We start from the raw sequence: 19,491 nt of genomic DNA, 5'->3' as shown, positions 1-19,491 counted from the left end.
CTTCAATTATGGAAAGTTTGACTATAAAGAATGAGAAAAGTCAACCCATTCCAACTTCCACTATTGGAGTATCCATTCCTTCCGGAACTAATGGAACTTCTACTGGTCATACTTCTTCCATCCCAGAGGCAAGTTTTCATTCCTCTACACTTCGCCTCCTTTCTTTCTTTCTATCTAATAGAAACTTGTTTCCATTTTAGGCAACTCCTTCCTTATCTACCTCAACCTCCTTTATGATGCAGAGGAGAGCCTTTCCAGCCTTAGCTGATCTTTACAAAGTGATCAAGGCCACTAAATCTTCCAGTACTTCTACTTTAAGTGCAAGTGTCCTCACACTTCCAGGATCGTCAAATGATGCTATCATGGTGGCTAAAGAAAAGTTGTTGTCTTATCTTGCCCACGATGTGGAAGATGTAGTCTCTTTCTACTCAAGTCTAACCAGTACTATTGTGACCCTCAAAAAACATCTGGAATTTCCTGATTCCATCCAGGCTTCTTTGACTAAGCTGCAAAACCAACTCCAATTCATTGTTGCCTATGTGAGCTCCAGTACTTCTATAGTTTCCGAGCATGAAAAAGAAGCCAAGCTCAGAGATAAAGCTCTTGAGGATTTTCAACTCTCCTTAGAATCCTACCCAGAAATCAAAGATCGAGCTGAAAAGCTTATGATCAAGAAAAAAAAACTGAATGAAGAACTGGCCAAAGAATGGGAAAAGCGAGTTGAAGCCTTTCCTAAACTTGAGGATGCAAAGTTTAAAGCAATGGCTGCTATTGAAGAAACAAGGAAAATTTGGAATGAACTTGGAGGTGTTCTTGCCTCTATCTGATCTCATGTGTTTCTTTTTATGGTTCTATTGTGTGGTTGTTTTTGGAAAACTTGTGGATAGGAAACAAGTAATGGGTACTTTTGCATGGCCAATCCTAGGTTTAGGAGGCCATTTTTGAGTTTTGTAATGAAATCCAGTATCTAATGAGATAACGCTCTATTTCCCAACCCTTTGCATGTGCTTCTTTCATAATTTATATGGAAAAGAAATTTCTAAGTCACTGAAACTAGAAAACTTCTTCACATATATTTATAATAAGGCATAGCCATATAATTGGCTGTCCATAACAAAGGAAATTCAAAGAAATAAAAAAAAAATTGCCATAATGGAAATGCATGTATATACAAGCAAGATGAACAATTTCCAGTATGATTAAAACCTGGAACACGTAGCGTAGCCAGTTCCTCAATGAAGTCTTCCATACTTAGGAAATCAACTGATCTTGGAAATTCAGCTAAGTCAGCTTCATAACTCTAGCCAATGTACTTTTCCAAGTACTTAACTTTTCCTTCTTGGAATGGCCGAATGGCCATTATGCTTCCTTTCCAACTTTCCGGTTTACTTGGAAAGGAAGATACTAGCCATTCTACATGGCTGGTTGAATGATTGTGGATTTCAAATTTTTATAGATGGAAGGGTGGTACTCTTTCAAGTACACACCATTCACAGGATGCCTATGAGACCCTCCATTTATATTCATCAATCTATAATCCCCTTTTTCCAAGGACTCGTTCTACCAAATAAGGACCTTCCCAATTAGGAGTCCATTTTCCATACTCCAAACTTTTAACTCTAGGTGGAAATTTGACCTGCTATACCAAGTCTCCTTCTATAAATGTCTTCGCCTTAACCTTCTTGTTGTATGCCCGCATGACTTTCTTCTTTTGAGCAATAATATGATCTGAAGCATTGAGACAAACTTCATCAAGGTCTTCTAATTCCCCTAACATGGCATGGTTGTAATCTGCTGGAGTTAGCCTGTTTTGGAAAGCCACCCTTGTAGACCTGATTGTCATCTCCATTGGAAGGACATCATCATGTCCTATGTAAGCACATATGGTGTGATGCCTGTACTTGACCTTTTTGAATTTCTGTAGGCCCAAAGAGCTTCAGAAAGCAAGTGATGCCACTCCCTTGGGTGATCCTCAATCATCTTTTCAAGGATGTTGAGGATTACTTTGTTGGAAGCTTCTGCCTGTCCATTTGCTTGGGCAAAATATGGAGTGGAACTAATCACTTGTACACCACACTCAGCACAATAATCCAAGACCTTGCTTCCAACAAAGGATAGACCTCTATCAGTGGTGATAGTCTCTGGAATTCCAAACCTATGTATAATGTGCTTCTTAATAAAATCAATCACCATTGACTGCTCACAAGTCTTTAGTGGAATGGCTTCCACCCACTTTGTGAAATAATCGGTTGCCACCACTATGTGAGTATGGCCATCTGAAGATGGAGGCCTTAGCTTTCCAATAAAGTCCAAAGCCCACCCTCTAAATGACCATATTTTCACTATCGGCTGCATATTAATAGCTGGAACTCTCTAGGTCGGGCCATGTTCTTGACATGCAATACAAGTCTTAGCAAACTCTATGCAGTCTTTCAATATGCCTTTCCAATAATAACCATACCTTATAAGGAGCCACCTCATCTTGATTCCAGCTTGATGTGCTCCGCATATTCCAAGGTGTGTTTCCGCCATTACCCTCATAGATTCATCCTTTCCAAGGCATCTTAACAAAAGTCCATCTTCTTTACTCTTCTTGTAGAGGTCCTCATCAATCATAATGTAATGTGGCGCCAAAAGCTGAATTCTCTTGTCCACCTTGGAGTTAGGCTCTTGCAAGAATTGGATAATTGGTGTTCTCCAATCATCCAAATCTAATCCATCTATATCAATATTGAAAACCTCCCTTGGCTTATTGGCAGGTTTGAATTTTTCTAGCTCTTCAGATTGGAAATGACTTGCCATCTCATACCGTAACTCTACCGAAGGAAGAGTTATTCTTTTAACTGTGATCACAGCTTCTTCCACACCCGGTGGGACTTTCACTCGAGAGGCTAATTGTGTTAGATCATCAGCCTCCGTATTTAAATATCTAGGCCAATATTTGAGTTGGAAATCATCAAACTGGCAAAGTAACTCTAAGGCCAAAGAACGGAAAGGCCTCAAACACCAGTTAAGACATCTATATTCTTCAGATAATTGGCTAAGTATCAAGTTGGAATCTCCAATAATCTGGACCTTCTCCACCTTTAGCTTTAGCAGAATCTCCAGCCCAATAAATAATGCCTCGTACTCAGCTTGGTTGTTTGTACACTTGAAATCCAAGAAGAAAGAAAATTTGGTTTTCCTTCCTTTCGGAGAAATGATGACTATTCCAACTCCACCTCCATCATGAGTGCTTGATCCATCAAACATAAGAGTCCAAGGTGTATAGTCAAGGTAGAGATTATCCACCTCATCACATATTTCTGAATCTATCTTAGTAGATGGATGATCTGCTAGAAACTCTGCTACCGCCCTTCCTTTGACTACCTTTTGTGGAATATACTTGAAGAAAAACTCCATTAAGGCCAATGACCACTTTCCAATACATCCAGTGATTAAAGGCCTGGAAAGCATATACTTAATCAAATCTGTTTGAGATATTACATACACGACTACTGGCAACATATAGGTTCTCAACTTCATAACCGTATAGTATAAGGAAAGACATAACTTTTCAATGGAAGTATACCTATATTCCACTGGAGTGAGCACCCTACTTAGATAATAGATGGCTTGCTCTTTCCCCCATTCACTATTCTAAGCTAATAGAGTTCCAATGGACTCATCGGCGGCCGATAAGTATAATCTTAAAGGCCGCTTCTTGATTGGAGGCATCAGCACTGAAGGGTTGGCCATGTAGTTTTTCAAACCTTCAAAGGCTTGCTGGTGCTATTCTATCCACTTGAATTCCTCAGCACCTTTCAATTTCAGCAAAGGGGAGAAAGCATGAGTCTTTCCAGCATGGTTGGCAATGAACCTCCTTAAATATCCAACCTGATCGAGGAATTGCTGCAACTCTTTCTTAGTGGCTGGTAGCTTTGCTTCAATAATTGCCTTTGCTTTATTTTGATCTATCTCAATACCCCTTTGGTGGACCAGGAAACCTAGGAAATTTCCAGCTGAAACCCCCAAAGCACACTTCAAAGGATTTATCTTCAACTTGTGCTGCCTCATCCTTTCAAAAGCCATTTTCAAATTATGGAGATGTTGATCTTTAGCCGAGGACTTGATAACCATATCATCAATGTAGACTTCTAAGAAATGGCCAATCATGTCATGGAATATAACATTCATGGCTCTTTGATATGTTGCTCCGGCATTCTTCAGCCCAAATGGCATGACAACCCATTCAAAGGTTCCAATAGAACCTGGACATCTGAAGGCTGTCTTGGCAATATCTTCCTCTGTAATGTAAATCTGGTTGTACCCGGAATGTCCATCCATGAATGAAAGAATTTCATTCTTGGCAGCAGAGTCTACCAACTAGTCAGCAACAGGCATGGGATACTCATCTTTTGGAGTTGCAAGATTGATATTCCGGAAATCCACACATACCCTTAGCTTGCCATTTTTCTTAATAAATGGAACTATATTGGAAATCCAGTCAACATACCTGGAGGTTCTTATAAAACCAGCCTTATGTAGCCTTTCTATCTTTTCTTTGACCTTTAGAACAACTTCCTGGGACATCCTTCTTGGAGGCTGCTTGAAAGGCTTGAAACCTTCCTTAATTGGCAACTTATGCTCTACCAGCTCTCTGGAAAGTCCTGGCATTTCCTCATATATCCATGCAAAGCAGTCTTTGTATTCTTCAAGTAAAGAAATCAATTCATCTCTAAAGATTGGTTCCAAAAGCTTACTGATGTAGGTAGGCCGAGGGTCTTGCTCCGTTCCAAGATTGATTTCCAACAAAGGATCTTGCACGTTGACCTTAAGATCCTCCAACTTCACTGGTGCTGCCTTTAAATCTTTCAGCTGGATAGCATCCAACTTATCTTCAGTATCTTCCATAATCTCTAAAACATTGGTTGAAAATGAAGTACCAGCAACAGCAGCCCTTTCCAACCGTAGTTCGGCTAGATATGCTTTCAACCTGGCAAGGTAGTAGTTAACCGCCTGGCCAAGTATTCTATTTTCTTTAGGTTTCTCTTCCATAAAAACTTTTGTTTAAAATGTATTGCTGAACACCGGCCTTGGGTAAAATTGTTGGCCTTGGTGTTTCTTGGAAAAGCTCCCTTACATCTTCTGTAAGAGTCCTTCTCATGGTAGCCTTCCTTGGACCCCTTGCTATCATTTCCAATAAATCTGATTGGAATAAATTCTTCACTATACAACTCAACATCTATATGATAAACCCTTGCCACAAATGGTTGGCTATCAGCTTCCACCACTTTTACCTCATCACCATCCCAAAATATTAGCATTTGATAGAGCGAAAATGGAATGCAAAAATTTGGATGAATCCATTCGTGGCCTAAGAGCAAATTATAAGCTGCTATAGACTCAATAACAAAGAAGGCTGTGATGAAAGTTTTATCTCCCACTGTTAACTCCAACGGTAGGATTCCTTGCGTCTTCATTATTCCTCCCGTGAATCCACTAATGGATACATCAGTTGGAATGATATCTTCAGGAGACTTTCCGAGCATGCCTATAACATTGACTGGAACAACATTAAACACCAAACCATTGTCCACCAGAACTCTTGCCAAGGGCCTTCCTTCCACTAGCACCTTGATGTACAAAGGTTTGAGCTGCTGAGTCATGCCATATGGTGGCTTTTCCAACACAATTTTCTTTGGCCTTGTGGGGCTGTTCTCTTCAATCACAACCCCCTTTAATTTTTGGAGATGCTTAGCTTCATCTTCAAAGACCTCCTCTATATGAATACCATTATTTGGTTCTATAATGGTTGGCCCAGAACTAGACTGTCCAAGACTTTCCATGGGAGGACTTGTATCTACTACATCTCCTTCCATTGAATTGGGTTGATTTGGCTAAGGCTCAAAAAACAAAGGAAGAACCACTACCATATTGCAAGTAAATCCACCTGGAAGGCTCCCAAAACAAATTTTCTTGCTGTTAATGGAACTGCTAGGAATTTCTAAATCTGTTTTATCTTTCATAGGAGGATTGTCTGTAGTCAAGGAATTTCCAACCTCTAAATCAAGATCTAGCAAATCATCAGGATCTCTCTCCTTTCCTCTAGCTGGAAGCTCTGATAAGTTTGACGGCTTAGTAGTCTTCTTTGGCCAGTTGGACCAGCCATGGTCTTTCTCCCATAACCTTCTTCTATCAGCCCTCTTCCTTTGCTGCTTCACTTTTGTGTGCGAGTCATATAAAAGTCATCATGAATGGGAAACTTGGGATGATCAAGCCTTCTCTATCCCTCATCTTGATAGGTAGGAGGTCTAACCATTCTTGGTCGAAGATGCTCACTCCCCCTTCTAACCTATACTTCCGAGGCCATTTTTGGCCTGGAATGCCTGTCACCTTCAGAACCTCTGTCTTGCCATCTACTACTTTCAAACTTTCTGCGAGTACGAGAACCTGGCTGATAGGAAATTCTATTCTTTTCCACACTCTTTGGAAGGATTTCAGATTTCCTCTCTGCTGCCTTCCTTTCTGGATGAACCTAGCTTTCCTTCTCTAGAATGGTTACAATAATTATGTTTTCCACTTTTTGGAAAGTTAGTCGGTCATGGACTTTCCTTTTCTGACCCTGGTCACTATTGGAGGGCTTTTCATTCTGTTTCTCTTTTGGAAAGTCTTTACGGCAACTTTCATTCTGAACTTTACACTTGGGGCAACAACCTTGTTGGATTAAAGTAATCTGGGCCTCTCGGAGTTGCCTTTCCAACTCAGCTACTGTCTTCTCCATAGATGTTGCCGCCTTTCGAATTTCCAACCTTCCACTGGTCACTGGATTTACCAAGTCCACCTCCTTTTGGAATGCTCCAGAATCGTGGAAGCAACGCTTGTTGTAACAACCTTGGGGAAAGGATTTCCATCAACACCTATGACTTCTGATTTTTTTGGAAACTTCAAACGGCCATCTTCGATTGCCTTTTGCACAATGTTGCGGAAAATAACACAATTATTAGTAGAATGCTTCCACGAATTGTGGAACTTGCAATACTCCTTCTCGGCTATTTCTGAAGCCGACGACATCTTATAGCCCGCTGTGAAAATCAGTTGCTTGTCAGCCATGAGCAAATCAAAGATTTTCTCGGCTTTAGAAATATCGAAAGAGTAACTTCTGGAAGAGTCTGCCCCCTTCCACTTTGAACCAGAGGCGGCCTGCAAGTTGGCCGTGGCTGATTTTGGTTTTGTCAAGGCTTCACAAGTATATGCCTTCTTTATGTTGAGCTCGGCTACATTTACTTCAAACCCCCCTTCAGTTTCAATGGTATACACCTCATAATTAGGATCACGATAGTAGGTGCCCTTGGAAGAGTTCTTCATATCTTGCTCCTCACGAAGGAGCTCTTCATACTTAGCCACTTTGCCAGCCAAGTCGAATAAGTCATGGAACTGTACACCTTCAAACTTCTTGCGAAGTTCAAATTCTAGGCCATTCACAGCCATCTTCATATATTCTTCTAGCGGCAAAGACAAATTACATTTGAACTTGGCCCGCCTAAATCTGGAAAGGAAGCTCATCACAGACTCTCCAGGTAGTTGATGAAGTCTGGAAAGGTCTGCCATGGACACTTCAAGCTCAGCTCTATAGAACTGAGTATGGAATAAATCCTCAAATTGCTGCCAACTTTGAATGGAGTTGGCTGGCAAGTTGGAATACCACCTGAAAGCATATCACGTCAGTGTGTTTAGAAACAAGCATACTTTCAGCCATGGATTGGCTGCTGCTTCTCCATATTGGACAGTGAACCGACTAATATGTTCCAAGGTAGACTGTTCGCCCTTTCCATTGAATGTTGCAAACTTTAGAATTCTGAAATTCCTTAGAAATTCAACTTTATCAATGAACTCTGGATAAGACTTTCTGTAAGTTGGCCTTCCACCCCTTCGAGTTAGGCCAAATTCCTATTGAAGGAATTCTGCAAATTGGCCTATATCAAGTGCCATAGGTTGTGGAGGGTTGTTATTTGGCCAACCTTGAGGTTGATTGGCCACTTGATGCCCCCCGCCCGCCATAAGCAAGGGGTTGGCATTTGCATAGTTGTTCCTACCAGGGTTCCTTCCTCCTTGGTCAAGAAGTGGCTCCCTTGGAAAAGGTTACCCCCTAACCGCCATAGGAATAACCATGGGTGGCCTTGCTGGAACAGGTGCAGCTGGCTGAATGTTCACAGGTGGAACATTCTGTTGTGCTTGTGGGTTGTGGTATGGCCATGGTTGGCCAGGCTGATCATGCCAAGTCTGCTGTGGAAATGCCACAGGTGGAGGATTCTGAACTTGCTGAATGGTTGGCATGGGCGCAACTTGTGGAACAGTCATCTGTGCCACTGGAGCAGTCACAGGTGCAGTTGGAATGTGAGTCTGTGCCATTGGAAGGGACTGCACCTGCTACTGAGTTGGAGGGAATGGCCCTGCATGTTGCTGAGAGGAATTCCCTTCAATAAACGTGGCCGGCCTACTAGCTTGGAAGGCTGACTGTTGAAACCCTTCAGAGTTGCTTGGACGAGGGGCCAAAATTTGAGACAAACCTCCAAAGGACCTTTCCAACATAGACTCAAACCTTTGAGAGATTCGGTCCACTATCTCTTCTAATTTTCGCTCATTAGCAAGAACGGCTTTTACATAGTCTTGACTAGCCTTAGATTGGTCTTGTACAACTCTGGCTAAGTCTTGGGTGACTCTAGCTTGGTCTTGCACAAACCTATCTTGTTGCATTGCCATCATGCGGATGTTGTCCATGATGGGTCCATTTGCCATTGTTTGAGCAAAATTTTCCACCATATCATTTTCATCAGGTGCGAATCGTGAACTTTCCACTGGAAGTTCACTGACTTGCATCTCTTCTAGTTCGGCAGGGTCTTGGACAGACTTGCCTTGCCTTCTTCCACCGGCTATTGAACAATCTGTCTAAAAGTCCCACCGGGCGTGCCAAGAATGTTCGGCTCGCGGAGAAGCTCTAGTTCCGCTTTCCAGGTGAGTGGAAAGTAGGAGTGGATGTCGGGCGTGCCAGGAACTGCTGTCGTTCCAAAGTGGATATCCGAACAACTATCCAGTAGGAAACTGCAGGGATCAGGCGATTGAATGAAGGACTGGAATTACCACCTTCAAGGGTTCTTTTTGCCTCAAAAAAAGACTTTCGGACTGAACTATGGCTAGTGGAAAAGAAAGCGGTATTGAAAGTGCAGGACTTCAAAGTAAAGGAATTGAAGTACAGCGCTTGGAAAGTAAGAAAGATAAGTGCAGGACTTGAATTAAACATAATGAAATGGCATTACATGAATGTAAAGATATATGAATGTAAGGAATTGAAAGTGCTGTTTTGCTGTATGATTTGAACAGGGTTTGCAAGTGAAGCCTAAGTGTTCTATTTATAGAATTCTCAATGTAGGCAACAACTTGGTGTGGCAGCTTCAGCAACTTCCACGTGGAATAGTTCCGGACTGCCACATGTCCCATGATTCCTCAACGATTGTAACTTCTCCCATCTTAACCATCTTCTATTGTAGACTTCAACCACGTCCTCTCTAGTCTTCAATGAATTTGCGTCATGGGTAGTTTCAAAATGATCTCCACGTGTTCTCTTCATGACTTGGCAAGTGTCCCATGATTTTTATTCTTTTTCCTCACGTTGTCAACTCATTTCCTTAACTTCAGACACGATTTCATCAACTGCTACCCTGTTACCCATGACCCTTGATAACTTCCCTTGGTTAATGGTAGTTTCCTTATAGGTTTCCACCACTTTCAACCGATATATTCCTGTTTAGCAAAGTGTCCCATGATTTCTAGTAATCCTTCACTTCTGCTAGAACCTTCCTTACATAGCGTCATCGTTTCCAACTTCTGATAAAACTCCTCATCGTGCATAACTTCCATTTTGAGACTTTCCTTCTAAAGTTTAGAGTTCATGGGCCATGACCTCCTAGATTTTAGGAACTCCTTTATCGTAGGTTTATATCCAACCCACTTCTTTTCCTTTCATGGATCACGGTTTCCTTGATTTTAGGTTGAACCTTTCATGGCGTCATGGTCACCGAGTTTACATCGTGGGTTATGGTTATTGCTCTCTTCCTTAATTTTAGCAACTTCTCTTCAACCTTGACTTCCTCTAGAATTAGACTTCATGGCTTCACGGACTCCCTTCTCATGGTGATTCCTTCATCGTGGGTTTAAGCCTAATATATATATATATATGTATGTATATATATATAAATAAATTAAATCCCACGTTTCGCTAAACAAAAGTTGACTTAGCTGAACTGTTGTTGAAATCTCCTAAAAATAAGGAGAAGGTTGCCTCCACGTCCCCATGACTTAGTCAACTTTTATTTAATTGGTATCCTACTAAAATAGGATCTTCCAAATAAATTCAACTTTAACAAAATTAATCCATCGTGGCAAGTTTAATAAAGCTCGCCATGTGTCGATAAATTATTGGTTGGCTAACTTTAACCTTCTTATGATAATAACTCCATGCCGTTTTCTTTTCCTTTTAGGACATTATATCCTAAATTTGGTAAGTCCTAAAGGGACTCGCCACTTGTCTTTTAATTTCCATAATTTAAATATTCCAAGGTGGAATATTTATCAATATTGTAGTCTAACATGCCAAGTTCCATTGGAACTTACCACGTACCTCTTTTCTATTTAAGGAACCACATTAACAATTCCATGTCACACCCTCTTTTTCTTGAACAATTAAAACGTTAAATCAATATGGTAAGTTTTGTCAAAACTCGCCACTTGTCTCTTTTCCATTGGGTAAAAATAATGGAATAAATAGTTAAGATTTAGTTTCTAAAACTATCCACCCAATTATTTACCTATATACAAATCTCTACTACAAAAATTCTTTCCAAACATACAAAACCTACACGAGGCTTGTTACAAATGACACTACTACGCGTGTATATGAAATCTTCCTAATGGAAGGCTAGCCTGGCTAGGATGCAATAAAAACAAACGTGTGTATATATGAAATCTTCCTAATGGAAGGCTATGACACAAGTGGTTAAGATTTAGTTTCTAAAACTACCCACCCAAATATATACATATTTATACTCTTCTGAATCATCTCCAATCTACCAATTTCTATAAATTCTGCCATTTTCTAAAATCCTACTTCTCTCTGCAAGACTCCATACTTATTATTTCTAGTCTTTTATATTATTGAAATGAAAATTTATCAGTTATAGATGAATTCACACTATTCTGAAGAGCAATAAGACTGAATACAGTTAAAGACCTCAAGTGGTCCCACTCCGGGAAGAGCTCTTGAACAATCAAGAAAATAAAGTAATCTAAGAATTGTAAGATATTAAACGACCATGTAAAACTCTTAGGCAGTAAATATTAAATAAATATAAATATGGGAACAACATAATTACATATATTCATTTAGACAATACTTGAACAAGCAAACCAAACACTGTAAGATATATATATTCATTTAGAAAATACTTGAACAATTAGGAATATAGAGCAAGCTAAACTCTGTTAGAGCATTTTTCTTATTACTAGTAATATTGTAATTTTGTAATAGCAATAAAGAAGTAATTACTTGGGAACATTAAAAGCTTTTACACCGACGTCCAAATGAATCAAAATTTTCATTTGAAAACTAAATTACGAAAGCAATAAACCTCATAGTTCAGAAATGTAGGTTGTAAAGTAAGACTTGTTACCTGCAACACAAATTTAGACATGAGAGGACATGCCTCTATCAGGGGAGCAAAAATAATAAGGCTTTCATCATCACATGCACTAATTCTCAATCGTGGTAGAAGATCTTTTCTACCACAGTTTTGAAATAACCATGGTAAAAAGTGCGTGGTAAAAAACTGTTTTTCTTGCAGTGTAAGTACAAGAAACTAAGCAAACTCAATACTATTCTGAGTAAACCGAAGAAAAAGTAAATCAGCACATGTTGATAATTATGTTAAAGAAAAATAAAATAAAAATGTAGGGGTGGAGATAAAAAATGAGTTAGTTTAACTTACTAACCTCCGTGATGGAGGCCAACTACAGCGTAAGGCTCTCTAGCTGAGAAAGATAGCTTGAAATATCCAAAAAGTTATAAATTATATGTTCACAATACTCACCCGCGATATACAAATCAACAGGCGCCTAGTTAATCTTAAACGGTAAGCTTATTTTTGGTTCAAAGAACTTAAATGACATTATATGCATGATAAGTGCTGAATACTGTATATTCAGGCGCCCTAAATTACATTAACAAAGTCCATTAATTGATTATTTTATGTAGATTAACTCCATTTGCATGTTTTTGTGCATTTTCAGGTTAAAGTGCAAAAAGGAAGCAAAAATGATGCCTTGTGGAAGTACGAACAAAAAGGGTGCCAATTCTGAATTTCTGGCAGCGGTAGAACCTGACTTTTGTTGCCATTTTCGACCTAGAAAACTCAAGAACTGGACTTCCATCATAACATGAAAGATTTAGAGCTCTGAATCAGCTTTCCAAATCTTTAAGCGGTTCATCATTCGGAGTTCGGAACAGAGAGTTATGATCTTCTTAACAGAGGTGCGCAGAACTGCCTGGCAGCACTGAAGTACTGCCTTTCTCCCCATTTTCGACCAACCAGACTTGAGAATTGGGTCTTCATCAAAACATGAAGTTTTTGAAACACTGAATCAGCTCTCCAAATCTTCAAACAGATCATCATTCGGAGTTCGGGACACAAAGTTATAGCAGTTTTACCAAAGTAGGTCAGTGCTGAGCAAGAAAAGCATGTTGCACATTACACTAATTTAGAGTGCTCGAGACCCCTCTTCGAGTGCTCGAAAATCAGCCAGATTGCAGCTCGGAAATGCACCCCTCTTCAGCCCACTTGTGCATTGGTTTCCACATTTCCACCCTCCTTCTTTATGGAGTGGTTGGGAATGTCTTTGGAGGAGAGAGAGAGCTTAGTTGATAGATATAAGGCAACTAAAGGCCACATGGATCCTATCCTTGAATTTTTGCAAGATTAGAGGAGAGAGAAGAGAGCAAGAAAGGTGTTCTTGAAGCTCCAAGGAGTTTGCACGAAAATGGCCATGAAGATGGAGCTTCTTCCTTCTTCTAGCTTGGCAATGGGTAACTAATTCTTCTTCTAGGGAGGTGATGAAGTCCCTCCCTTGTAAGCATGTCCTAGGGTAGTCTATTTTGGGGGATTGCAATGTATATTTCTATGGTCTTTTTCATAACTAAGAGCCTTTCATTTGTTGTAATGAATGTTTATCTATGTATGGTTGATTTCTTCAAGTTCATTATCTTGATTGTTAGGTGATGTCTTGTATGAATCTTATTGCTTGAGTTTTCATGGTGAGAATGGGAACAAGGTTATGAAATGGTTTCATGGCATGTTGATAGGTGACTTTGATAGACCATTGCTTAGGAAATCCTTTGATGGTGTATGCTTAATCTCTAGCTCCATGTGCTTCATCATTTTGTCAAGAACTTGATAGTCTTTCATTTAAGTAAATGTGTATAAGCTACACTTTAGTTAGGTAGTCTAAGCATGTTTACCCTTTTGATAGATTATACTTGTTTGAGACTTAATGTACTTCTTGATCAATTACATGGCAACCATGTGTTGTTATGTAATTCTTGACCATTATATATTATTTTTCCCCTTAATTAGTTCTAATCTAGCATGTGTATAGGGATGGAGACGGATTCATCTCCCTAGTCTTCTCTACTTGCATTTCACCTCTTTATATTCCTTACAATCTACTATTTTATGCATCTTAATTTCATAGCTTTAGTGACAAACCAAGCAAAAACCCTATTCCCCCTTATCATTCTAAAACGATTCTAGACGCTTAGGTTGCCTTAAACTAGCGCAGTCCCAGTGGTTCGACTTACCCGACCAATAGCCCTATTTTACAATGATTCGTGCTATTGCGGAGGTTGATGTTTAATTGACCAACCGAACAATGCATTGCATAAATCTCAATACTTTTCACATTCCAGCAGTAAATTATCTCCAAGCACTTCTATTTGAGTGATAGATCAGGAACTTTTAGATTTACGAGACCTAAAGAATCTTGCACAGATAATTGTTCCAAAAATGGACAATAAGTTAAAGAAGTTCTCGAGAACTTGTCCAATTACATTCACGTGTGTAGTTGGTCAGGGGGTTGCAGCCAGTAAACCCAAGAGATGGAATGGCCTGAGGTTATGTTAAATAACTTGAATTTTATAATTTGCATGCAACCTTTATACTAAAATATTCACCTTATAGTCTAACATGATATACATTGGCACCCTCAGCTAAAGGCGAAGACAACAAACAAACCGTAGCCCAACTATAAATTAGTTGCAGACAAGTTTCATTCCCACTTGAAACAATAGTTTTCATAACTAGTTTCCAACATGTGGAATGAAGGAATCTGGCAAATGGAAAAGAGAAATGATTGGAGGAGAGAGAAAATAATAATAACAAAAAAAAAAAAAAAAAATTATGAGAATATCTTTGCCTACAAATAGCCGATTTTGTGAAGAAAAACAGGGAGTTCGACAGTAGGAAAGGTTCTCTTCTCTGTAGAGCTGCTTCGAGGAGCTAGCTAGCTCAATGCTTGTGAATTTATTTTCTACGTTCTTCTCATTCCATGTACTTCAATTATGTTTTTATCTTTAATTTAAATGCTTTCTTAATTTCATGTCTATTAGATTAGATGTTTTAATTTTAGTAGATTGGTTCAAAAATTACAAACAAATATTTTTAATATTTTTACTCCTTTTTGAATAACAATTTGAATATAAGTTCCAATACGAAGTCTCAACTTGAATATGAGTTCGACCCTACTTATCACTCTACAATTTTAGTAAAGTGATTATAGAAAAAAATATCTTTCTGTAGAGTATATATATACAACGATAATACCCCAAAATATGCTCTGCCAGTAGAGAAGATAGCTACAAAGAACGAAGATGGGAAGAGAATGAACTGAGAAGCCTACAAATTTTTTAGGAATTATTATTTAATTAATTGCCCGAAGTCAATAGAAAGCAAGTTTTTAGTGGCTCCTTTGAAATGGGCTTCTAAACCACTAGCGTATTTTAAAAGTCCATTTTAAAAACTTCACCAAACACAAAAAATTGAATTCGGTTATCAAAGCATGATACTTATTATGGAACAAAAGAAGTATCATTTATTTAGTGGTCATTATTGAAATTTTTGCTTAAAAATTTACACTCCTATTCTTAAGGTTGATGGAGACTCCAGATGAAAAGTTAGGATTTGTTTGGTTAGGTGGAAACAACTAGAAAAAAAAGGAAAGATAAATTTTTTATTAGAATTTGGATAAATAGAAAGAGAAAGCTAATGGAAAATTTAGTTTCTCGCATTGAGTATTTTCCCTTAAAAAAATTTCAACAAAAAAAAGCAGGAAAATTTTATTTTCACGTGAAAGAAGCGCCTATTTATTTGCAGTTACTATTTTACCCAGTAACTTAATCGTGTAAAGTTCTCTCCAAAACAACTTATATTCTGAGGTAAGTTCCCAACGCTTATTATACATTTATATAAGCATAATATCAATGATAATTTGGGTGAAATTGCTCAAAATAAATCCGGCTTCTAAATAGAATTTTTTATTTTTTTTAATTGTTTGTTCTATGTTGCAAATCTAAGCCACTCATTTGTATATTTTATATGGTAAAATATTTGATTTTTCTCCCAAACAGTAGTATTGCCCCTTCATCTCTAATTTTTTATTTTTATTTTTAATTTGTTTATCTTAAACAAATAATTAATTTTACTTAAGAAAATATTATGAAGCCTTATTCTAAATATAAATAATAGAAATGAATATAAAAAATTATATATTTGAATTTAATAATCCATTATTTTACTTCATAAGGATAGTTTTGGCATGTATAATCACTTTATTTTCACTTTCATACCATCCAAACTAACAAACTAATATTTTTGTACAATTTTTCTTGAATAAATTTCCATGCTAACCAAATGCATGCTAAAAAATTTCTTTTTTAACCAAACGGAGCCTTAGAGAAAGAGGACGGTGAGAGAAAAGAAAAATAAAGATAGTTCTAACTCAACAACTGATCTTGCTTATTCATTTCTAAAGTTAGGACTCTTGTTAACATGTTTTTTGAACCACATCGCTTGAAGATGAAAGTTCCTTCTTATGAGTTTTGGAGGCAAGTATTATCCAATTTGTTTAACCTTCACATGCAAATAAAAATATCTTCATATGAAAGGGCTCTTCAAGGTAGGACCATTTCAAAGTTGTTGTGTTGCAGTCACTCCGTTCATATGGTAAAGAAAACAATGATGATATGAATATTCCAAGTTTGAGTGTTTTACTGTACTCCGGTCACATGACATACAAGAAAAATAAAAAATAACACTTTCTCTTGCAATTAATACTCTCCTCATAAACCTTTTCGTAAGGTTCAACAATCCAAATAGAAATATAAGCAAATAGCTTATAAAATATACATTTGATTAAAGGATTACAAAATCTACTCCAACAGGAAGTTTGGTTCCAATTTTTTTGGCGCACGCTCTCGCTGCTTCTTTTTCCCCAGTCTCCTCAAACTCCCATGGAGTTCCCATTTGAAGTGGATTGCGAGGATCAAAAGTAATCTTCTCAAGCATGACAGCACCACCACCTTAAGGTTCTGATGCGGCCGAGATGTAAACTCTTGGTCTTCTCTTATGTGCCAGGCTTTCCACCATAGTAGCTGTCACAAGGAGGAATAGTCATAAGTTGCATTGTCCAAGTTAGAATCACGTGATTGCTAGACTAAATGGAATGGTCTACTAATTGTAAGATTTGAGTGACGTGCAATTTAAAAGACCTTTAATTGATCCATAAGAAAAAAATAAAAAATCAAACATTAATTAACTAATCATTAGAAAGATCCTACTTGGTAAATTTTGCATACAAAAAACATATTTCCAAACATACAAAACTTGCTTTTGAAATTAATGGAAGGCTAGGATACAATAAAAACAAGAGGTTAAGATTTAGTTTCTAAAACTATCCACCCAATTATTTACCTATATACAAATTCTCTACTACGAAAATTCTTTCCAAACATACAAAACCTACATTAGGCTTGTTACAAATGACATTTCTACGTGTGTGTATGTATGAAATCTTCCTAGCTAGGATGCAATAAAAACAAACGTGTGTAGATATATGAAATTTTCTAATGGAAGGCTAGGAAACAAGTGGTTAAGATTTAGTTTGTAAAACTATCCACCCAAATATATACATATTTACAAAATTTCTACTCTTCTTAATCATCTCCAATCTACCAATTTCTATAAATTATGCCATTTTCTAAAATCCTACTTCTCTCTGCAAGACTACATACATATTATTTCTAGTCTTTTATATCATTATTGAAATGAAAATTTATCAGTCAGAAATGAATTCACACTGTTCCGAAGAGCAATAATACTGAATAAAGTTAGAGGCCTCAACTGGTCCCACTCCGGGAAGAGCTCTTGAACAATCATGAAAATAAAGCAATCGAAGAACGTGTAAGATATTAAAGGACCATGTAAAACTCTTAGGCAGTAAATTTTATTTAATTCGGGAACGACATAATTACATATATTCATTTAGACAATACATGAACAAGCAAACCAAACACTGTAAGATATATATATTCATTTAGAAAATACTTGAACAATTAGGAATATAGAGCAAGCTAAACTCTGTAAGAGCATTTTTCTTATTACTAGTAACATTGTAATTTTGTAATAGCAATAAAGAAGTAATTACTTGGGAAAATTAAAAGCTTTTACACTGATGTCCAAATGAATCAAAATTTTCATTTGAAAATTAAATTACGAAAGCAATAAACCTCACAGTTCAGAAATGCAGGTTGTAAAGTAAGACTTGTTACCTGCAACACAAATTTAGACATGAGAGGACATGCCTCTATCAGGGGAGCAAAAACAATAAGGCTTTCATGATCATGTGCACTAATTCTCAACTCCAGGTGCTTGAGCTTATTAAGTATAGGAAACTTAGCAAACTGAATACTATTCTGAGTAAATAGAAGAAAAAGTAAATAAGCATAGATTGATAATTATGTTAAAGAAGAATACAATAAAAATGAAGGGGAGGAGATAAAAAATGAATTAGTTAAACCTACTAACCTCCGTCATGGAGGTTAACTCTAGCTTAAGGCTCTCTAGCTGAGAAAGATAGCTTGAAATCTCTAAAAAGTTATGAATTATATGTTCGCAATAGTCACCCGCGATATACAAATCAACAGGCGCCTGGTCAGTCTTAAACGGCAGGCTTATTTTTGGTCCGAAGTACTTAAATGACATTAGATTCATTGCATAAATGTCAATACTTTCCACATTCCAACAGTAAATTATCTCCAAGCACTTCAATTTGAGTGATAGATCAGGAACCTTTCAGATTTACAAGACCTAAAGAATCTTGCACAGACAATTGTTCCAAAAATGGACAATAAGTTAAGAAGTTCTCAAGAACTTGTCTAGTTACATACACGTGTGTCAGTATGAGGTTGGTCAGGGGGTTGCAGCCAGTAAACCCAAGAGATGATGAATGCAGGTGATTTGTGATATGATATTTGTAGTAATACTCTTCCTTTCTAGTATAATTGCGATTGTCTGTGAAGTCTAACTCAAGCCTTTTAACTCTCTTGTCCATTGCAAAGTTAACCCAGTTGTCAATATCAGATCTACAAGTTCCATCAAGATCAAATTGAACTCTGAATTCATCTATAGTTGGACCGTTGTGTGATTTCAAGACTTGATTAACCCAACTCAAATACAATGGCTTTTCTACTTCAACTTCCTTTTCACCGAGTAGAATTCCATTGATTATATGCGAGGCATCGAAGTTCAAACAAGTATAGTGTGTCCACATATACTTCCATCTCTTTGATAGGAGACTAATTCTTCCAGCTTCTTTCATTGTCAACAGTGACAAGATTGAAATGAGTATAACATTTGGAAGTCCACTAATGAGATCCTCCAAACACAACCCTCCTACATCATCCTTCTCACTATTCCAAGTAAAGAAAAAAATATATATAAATAAAAATAATAACACTGTAGTTAAGAAAGTGTGATAACAGAAACAGTAGTGTTGAATTTTTGTAATAAATTTTTTCATATAAAAATAAAATAAATAAACACATAAAAAATCATAGTTCATACATAAGTAAAAAGATGGTACCTTTCGTTTTTAGCACAACACATTGAGGTGTGTCCGGTGGTTTTCTCCATGGGAATTGATTTGAAGTTTTCTGGATAATTTAAGACATAAATCTGCAGAACCAAGAGAGATAGTAGGAGGAGAAGATGAACAGATTTGAGATTTAAAACAAACAAACACATTCATAAAGAAGACGGATTTAATTGCGAACAATTTGATATATATTGGGTCTGTACCAACTTGGAAAGTAGTGTTAAATTGGGTTTGAACCAACTTGGAAAGCAAATACAG

At 37.5% G+C, this 19,491-nt stretch overlaps 3 protein-coding genes across 3 annotated transcripts; all 3 read right to left on the bottom strand.

Moving 5' to 3' along the window:
• Nucleotides 1–1,639: 1,639 nt before the first annotated feature.
• LOC132305303 (uncharacterized) lies at nt 1,640–3,402 on the bottom strand. Its single transcript, XM_059802967.1, has 3 exons — nt 2,462–3,402; nt 2,005–2,323; nt 1,640–1,918 (listed from the first exon to the last, which is right to left on the bottom strand). Exons 1-3 carry the CDS (start codon nt 3,400–3,402, stop codon nt 1,640–1,642), a joined length of 1,539 nt encoding a protein of 512 aa, XP_059658950.1.
• A 3,408-nt stretch (nt 3,403–6,810) lies between these two features.
• Nucleotides 6,811–8,391, bottom strand: LOC132305302 (uncharacterized). Its single transcript, XM_059802966.1, has 3 exons — nt 8,134–8,391; nt 7,729–7,929; nt 6,811–7,617 (listed from the first exon to the last, which is right to left on the bottom strand). Exons 1-3 carry the CDS (start codon nt 8,389–8,391, stop codon nt 6,811–6,813), a joined length of 1,266 nt encoding a protein of 421 aa, XP_059658949.1.
• Nucleotides 8,392–18,420: 10,029 nt separating this feature from the next.
• Nucleotides 18,421–18,957, bottom strand: LOC132305301 (F-box/FBD/LRR-repeat protein At1g13570-like). The gene has a single exon (XM_059802965.1). It carries the CDS (start codon nt 18,955–18,957, stop codon nt 18,421–18,423), a length of 537 nt encoding a protein of 178 aa, XP_059658948.1.
• Between the last annotated feature and the right edge of the window lie 534 nt (nt 18,958–19,491).

Source organism: Cornus florida, unplaced genomic scaffold, assembly GCF_030987335.1.
Source record: "Cornus florida cultivar Cherokee Brave unplaced genomic scaffold, ASM3098733v1 CherokeeBrave_3.0.0_Hap2_Chr04, whole genome shotgun sequence".
Lineage (NCBI taxonomy): Eukaryota > Viridiplantae > Streptophyta > Magnoliopsida > Cornales > Cornaceae > Cornus > Cornus florida.
The sequence above is the reverse complement of the archived record's forward strand: the minus strand, read 5'-3'. Positions and strand labels throughout refer to the sequence as shown.

Excerpts from the sequence above, each read along its gene's own strand:
- LOC132305303 (XM_059802967.1), bottom strand. The coding sequence starts at position 3,402 with ATGGAGTTTTTCTTCAAGTATATTCCACAAAAGGTAGTCAAAGGAAGG. Across the intron at positions 2,324-2,461 it reads ATGAGGTGGCTCCTTATAAG|AGGGTGGGCTTTGGACTTTA; the intron begins GTATGGTTATTA and ends ATGGTCATTTAG. Across the intron at positions 1,919-2,004 it reads AGGCAGAAGCTTCCAACAAA|AAATTCAAAAAGGTCAAGTA; the intron begins GTAATCCTCAAC and ends TTGGGCCTACAG.
- LOC132305302 (XM_059802966.1), bottom strand. The coding sequence starts at position 8,391 with ATGGCACAGACTCACATTCCAACTGCACCTGTGACTGCTCCAGTGGCA. Across the intron at positions 7,930-8,133 it reads CCATGGTTATTCCTATGGCG|GAATTTGGCCTAACTCGAAG; the intron begins GTTAGGGGGTAA and ends TTCCTTCAATAG. Across the intron at positions 7,618-7,728 it reads CAGCCAATCCATGGCTGAAA|TTCTATAGAGCTGAGCTTGA; the intron begins GTATGCTTGTTT and ends TTCCATACTCAG.
- LOC132305301 (XM_059802965.1), bottom strand. The coding sequence starts at position 18,957 with ATGAAAGAAGCTGGAAGAATTAGTCTCCTATCAAAGAGATGGAAGTAT.